At 36.2% G+C, this 6,190-nt stretch overlaps 1 protein-coding gene across 1 annotated transcript; it reads right to left on the reverse strand.

Moving 5' to 3' along the window:
• Positions 1-2,183: 2,183 nt before the first annotated feature.
• On the reverse strand, positions 2,184-5,924 carry LOC110717174 (transcription initiation factor IIB-2-like). The gene is made up of 7 exons (XM_021895817.1): positions 5,503-5,924; positions 4,654-4,678; positions 3,749-3,878; positions 3,543-3,673; positions 3,340-3,428; positions 2,774-2,850; positions 2,184-2,692 (listed from the first exon to the last, which is right to left on the reverse strand). The coding sequence occupies exons 1-7, from the start codon at positions 5,856-5,858 to the stop codon at positions 2,559-2,561; spliced, it is 942 nt and encodes a 313-aa protein (XP_021751509.1). The 5' UTR covers positions 5,859-5,924; the 3' UTR covers positions 2,184-2,558.
• Between the last annotated feature and the right edge of the window lie 266 nt (positions 5,925-6,190).

Here is a 6,190-nt window from a genome sequence, read left to right on the forward strand (position 1 = left end):
TGAATTGATGAATCGAGCAGATGTTAATTTGATATTAAAGGCTATTTTCAATAAGAACTTAGATCTAGTAAATTGCGAGAGCCTGTTAGATCTATGTTGATTAATAAATTGCGAGAGCCTGTTAATCATGTTATTTATGCAATGTCAATGATTGATTACTATGTTTTACCCTGGAGTATTATTTATTGGTGAACCTATGCCCTAGATCCTTCTATATATTGTTTTCTCCCTATTCCTATTCTTTGTAGTTTAGTTTCACACTCAAATATAAATATTGGTTACTTAGATAATTTAGATTATAATAATTAATTAGGAGTAAAAAGACTTGTTTCTCTGTAGAGATCGACCCTACTTCCCTATCTACTTTAGTTAGAGGATTTAGGTATTTACTTTTGATTAGGGGATACGACTTTACCCTGTCATCGGGTCTATTCGGATTAATTCCATAACCTATGCGGGTTGGGTTTAGGTTGGGTCATGCTTGAGTCGGGTCACGTCGGGTCAAACTTCTTATCGGGTTTGGGATATAATCAGGTCGACTCATTTTCAAGTCGGGTCATTCTCGAGTTCAAGTCGAGTTCGGTTCAAGTCTATAGTTTGTGGGTAATAATCAGGTTGGGTCATTTCCAAGTCGGGTCATTCTCGGATTCAAGTCGGGTTATGTTCAAGTCAATAATTTGCAGGTTACAATCAGGTCGGGTCATTTTCAAGTCAGGTCATATTCGGGTTCAACTAACTTATATAAATAACTATCATTTTTATCAAGCTAATTATTTCCTTTGACTATAATATATATGGAAATATACTAGGGAATTATAATCTATAATTTAGGAAGATAATTATTTCCTTTGACCATACAACAAATATATACTATATTTAACTCTTAAATTTGAGGATGATGCTTCTTTCTTTTGCTGGCACCCACCGACTTGGTCTCCCTAGACAAAATGCTTTGATCAACAATAATAAGGTAGTCTAAATTGCATTTAAGGTGATTTGAAATCGGGTCAGGAACAATTTGGGTTGAATTAAGGTCGGGTCATTAAGAATCGTGTTGATTTCGTGTCGGGTTAGTAACAGATCGGGTTAAATTTTTTTGGTCGGGTTAGTAATAGGTATGGTAAAATTCGGGTCGGGACAATAACAAGTTGGGTTGAATTTGGGTCAGGTTAATAACAAGTCGGGTTGATTTCGGGTCGGGTTTGTAAATGGTTGGCTTAAATTCGGGTCGGGTTAGGAACGGGTCGGGTTGAATTCAGGTCAAGTCTGTAACAAGTCGGGTTAAATTCGGATTTTGACGGGTTAAAACGGATTTGGGTCAATTTCAGTTCAAGTCGGGTTCGGTTCAGGTCAATAATTTATGGGTTACATTCGGGTCAGGTCATCTCCAGGTCAGTTCATGTTCGGGTTTGGGTCTCACGTACTCGGGCCGAGTCGGGTCAACTTTTGTCAGTTCTATAATACACTACATGGGAATGAAAAGATTGGACTGCTTTCTCCCACTCATCCCCAGCCTAAAGCCCTCATTTATATATCTTGATTTTGATGGTTTCTGATTTTGTGTATGTGTTAGTATTAATAAAGAAATTTTGTTTTCAGAGATATGAAGGATTATACTCGTATTTTATTTTATACAATAAACTGTTTGTATTATTTCCGTTCACCCCTTTTTCTCTGCAATATATTCTTGAAATATATTTGATTTTAATGGTAAAAACATACTCATCTGCACCCTCTTAAATATCTTTCAAGTTGCTTGATAAGTATGATAAAAGTCACGCCAACTCTATTATTAATAAATAGTAAAATAATACTTCGAATAATATCGACTCATCAATCAATGCATTTTAGGAAAATAAAAATAGGATTTAACTCACGCCTTTTGTCTCCTTTCTAAAATAATAAGGGGAAGTTGAGTAGCTAATCCCTTTCTTCTTAATCACATACTTTATCTAATATCATCCAGCCTATTTTTGTTCTTAATATTGTAACATTTCCTTTTGTCATTGTTTGTTTGGAGTTATTAAAGCTGAAAAATATAAAATTCAATTTAGTAATATAGATCAAAGTATGAAACTACTAAACATTTTCTGTGTGACTGAAGTTGGTTTACCAAATCGCAGCGACTAGGAGGAACTGTTAAACATCCTCTCGTTTTTCGTATGAATTTTCCCTTTGAATGAACAGCCAAGGGGCCATAAAGAATTGGCCCTCAGTTCTCTCTTATTCAATATTCCTCTTCTATACAATGCGGACAATAACAGAATGGGAAAAGGGTGAATCAATCAGAAGAGAGCAGCATCTGAATTCTGAAAGTAATTCAAAACACTATGGTGTGTGCTGAAACAACGCTACGACTACCTGTCAACTAAAGAGTAAACAGCGGAAGAACCGGACATCAAATATAATACAAATGAACAAGACCTATTAACCTAACCAGCAACCACCCAGCTAAAAGAGATGATAAGGTCAATGAATCACCTTAAACAAATGTCTTGCTTCTACACTACCATTAGCTAACAAGTTCTTAAAGTTTCTTCTATAACCTGAGATGGTTCTCAAGGATTGCATAAATTTCTAAGGTCCTCTTCCTTGGCATACCATCTTGGTATTATCTTCGAAATATGGGGATAAAGGTCCTTGTAAGAATTCCTTATTGTGCCCTCAGCTACCCCGGTAGCAAGAGATATATCTGTCACATTTCAAAAATTGAATCAATATCGTTCTTTGCAGTTAAGAGACTTATAGGAGGAGCATATAGCAGTAAGCTTACCCTTGAGTGGTTTCTTATCGACAGATAGTTGGGTAATAATATAAATAATAGCCGCAGCAATAGAAATCGGGCTCCTCCTGCAGAAAAAGAAATTTCAAGCCATGAGTTAACTAATTTTTCACAGGTCGAAATTTTTCTCATAGCTCAAACAGGTGAATTTTTTCATAGGAATTCATTAATGCCTATAGCAAATGTGCTCAGGTGTTCTATGGGCTTGTGGCTCTACCTAGAACCTAGCTCAACAATTATTTTACCCAGAAGTGATAACTCTTTTGGACAAAGGCACGTGTCCAAGTGTCAAACTTACTACGTAGTATTTCCTAAATTTTCCAGATTTTCAGTCTTAAATGAAGTGTTCAATTGTCCACGTGCTGCGATGATCCAAGAAGGGTACTTAAGGTATTAGTCTTAGTAACATAGCTCAACAATATTGAACGATCAAGATTTCCAAATAGAAGTTAGAAGTAATATTCCACAAATGTAATGCAAAACAATTATTCAAAAAGTTTCTATATTAGCTATTTCAATCAATTCAATGCAGCAGTTTATGAGTGGCAGAACACTACCTCACATCAAACTCTTCAGATTTCTGTACAGCTTCTCGGGCAGCTTTTACAGTTTGCTTTTCCATGCCTAAATGCGAACAAAAACGCCTCTACAATCATGAAAGCAAGATATTAACAAAAAGGCACACCTTAGACCAATGATCACAACTAAAGCAGTATGCCTAGAAGGCCACAATGTATGAATTATTCTTTCGTAGACAAACCAAGAAATCTCCTGCATGAATAGCGCCCATTTCCACTGACTGACCCATCTCTCCCTCTAGTTGCTTGACAATAAACTCTTTTGCACGGCCAATCTCCTTCTTTGTAGTATCCCTAGCAACCGAGCATATCTCTGGTGTTTGTGTAGTTAGGACTTAGTTACAGGCAGAACAAATCAGGTGAATAGTATTCTTAGTCTTACTCTTACCTTTTACAGTTCTGGGTTTGTCTTCTTGTCGACAAGCAATATAGAGACAAGCAGCCAAAATTGCTTCTTGATTCCTTCCTCTAAGAGGTTTCTGGTCTTCAACCTTCTTATATATCTCATTAGCTCGATCCTGGATGATAACGGTCAATTCTAAGATAATTCTTTGCACAAATGAGTTATTGTACATTCAAAACAGAAGAGAATTTGCCAGTTTGACAAACAAATGATAAAATGGTGACAGAATCAGATATTACAAAGTTTTCCAAAACCCAGTAGTCAGGAACTCAGGATATAGATTACTGCAACATGCAAAAAGAAGCCTATATATATACATGCCTCAAAAAATCAAAATGATGCTAACTTATCATGTAATCATGATAAAAATCCAGTCATTAACTTTCATCTTACCAACTTCATTAAAGATTACATCCAGCAAAAAAGGCAGATCAAAGCATTAAAAGCTGTAAGGTTCACAAAATTGAATTGGGACTTTACTTTTCCCATGTGGATATACTAATAAATTGCTAAATTCATCATGGAATTGGCTGATACACCCTACTTTCATATTAAGCTTGTTCCTTTATAAACAAGTGAGCATATTAGTAACACAGTAAAGGGCTAAAGCTATGGAAGATAGATCAATATGCCAAGGATGACTCTCCCAAACAGGCTACACAAGCCACCTCCGGAATCATATATAACTGATATTCACCTTATCCCTTTCCAGTTTCCTATGTGGCTAGACTAGTAAAAAGAACAGAAATCTATGAGGGTATTAGTTAATATGCCACTGATGACATTGATATCAGACAATAACTCATAGAGTCATAGCATAATGGAATGCAATCACGCAAGCGAATCTAAAATAAAAACCTAAAGCAGCACAATGGAGCAGTTTAGCTAACCTTGATGGTCGAAACAAGACCCAACCTGCAACAAGAAAGTTGCTGAGTTAGTTATTTCTTGGTCATTCCTAGCTAAATATTAAAATACCAAGATATAATAAATGTGCTAGGTTTGATAAATTTTAAACAAGCTTATTGTGTGTTCAGTTCTTTAAGCGAAAGCTATTACAGTAGATCATAAATTCATTACACATAAACACCCACTATGCCTGTATCAACTATATACAACACGAACTACCCCATCGATACAATACAGGGGTATCGAAATGTACATAGGATCAATCACAACAGCTTAAGCCCTGAATGACAATTTATCCAATCTACAATCTAGAACACAACTGAATTTGTAATTCATAATGTCAACCAAAACCCTAAAATCAATCCACTACATATCCAAAAACCCATAGCCACAAAATATCATTATCAAAGTAATAAGCAATACGGGCATCACTCGATTCGATTCGACAATTCCTTAGGTATCAAATCACTTATAAAATCACACACACAGACACCCTCATCTCCAATTGATTAAAAAGAATATAAAATGTTCCGTAATTCAACTAAACACAATTACACAACTAAAAACCCAAGAAAATAATCAGCAATTTGCCAAGAAACCAATCATCAATATAACACAATGGAATCCCCATTTAGAAAAAAATATTAATCAAATTAAACTCACAAAATTTAACCAATTACCCAAAAAAAAATTCACATAATTCAACTCAAATTAATCACATAATTCAACATAATATATATATCTCTTCCTAATTCACATAATTCAACTCAAATAAATCAAAAACAACCAACAACAAAATCAAACCCAAAATAGATAAAAGGGTTCAACACCTGTCAGCCATGGTAGCAATAGACTTAAAAGCTTGAATAAGATTACGATCAGGGTTAGACCCACGGGCCTGCCACCGGCCCAAAGAGGAGGTCAAGAAGTCACCGGACGACCCATTGGGCTTAGAAATAACGGTTGAAAGCCCACCGTCGGCAAGTAATGGGTTAGTGGGCCCACCAACTCGGACTGGGTCATTGTCTTGGCCTTCATTAGCAAAAGTCCGCCATTCAGAGGTTTCGTCAATGGAATGAGACTCCAAAACGAGGCCACACTCGACGCAGACGGTGTCTCCGGCTGCGTGGTCAAACACCACTTCGGTGCTCTTCTTGCAGTCTTGGCAATATGAGAAGTCACCCATTATTGGGAATTATCACGATGTTTTTTTTAGGTTTTATTTTTATTTATTTTTCCTGGTATGTTAAATTATGGGAAAAAAATTTCCATGAGTGTAATATTGATTAATATATATAGAGTTTTACAGGATTAAACCTAATTACGTTAGGAAATTAATAAGATAAGGAAACAAAATATACCTAGTGTTTCGGGTGAAAACAATGGGACCTTGCCGAAGGTCAGCTGAAACGGAGAAGACTGGATTCGGTCCAAGTTATGTTGGGCCGAAGGTTTCCTGCACAGTAAACACACGTAAACTAGCCTCGGGGGTGTTGCCGAGGAAGGCCCCTCCGATGC

The sequence above is a fragment of the Chenopodium quinoa genome, unplaced genomic scaffold (genome assembly GCF_001683475.1).
Source record: "Chenopodium quinoa cultivar QQ74 unplaced genomic scaffold, ASM168347v1, whole genome shotgun sequence".
Lineage (NCBI taxonomy): Eukaryota > Viridiplantae > Streptophyta > Magnoliopsida > Caryophyllales > Amaranthaceae > Chenopodium > Chenopodium quinoa.

Coding starts and splice junctions, on each gene's coding strand:
- LOC110717174 (XM_021895817.1), bottom strand. CDS start 5,858: ATGGGTGACTTCTCATATTGCCAAGACTGCAAGAAGAGCACCGAAGTG. Junction 3,674..3,748: donor CAAACCCAGAACTGTAAAAG/GTAAGAGTAAGA, acceptor CACAAACACCAG/AGATATGCTCGGTTGCTAGG. Junction 2,693..2,773: donor CGATAAGAAACCACTCAAGG/GTAAGCTTACTG, acceptor GAAATGTGACAG/ATATATCTCTTGCTACCGGG.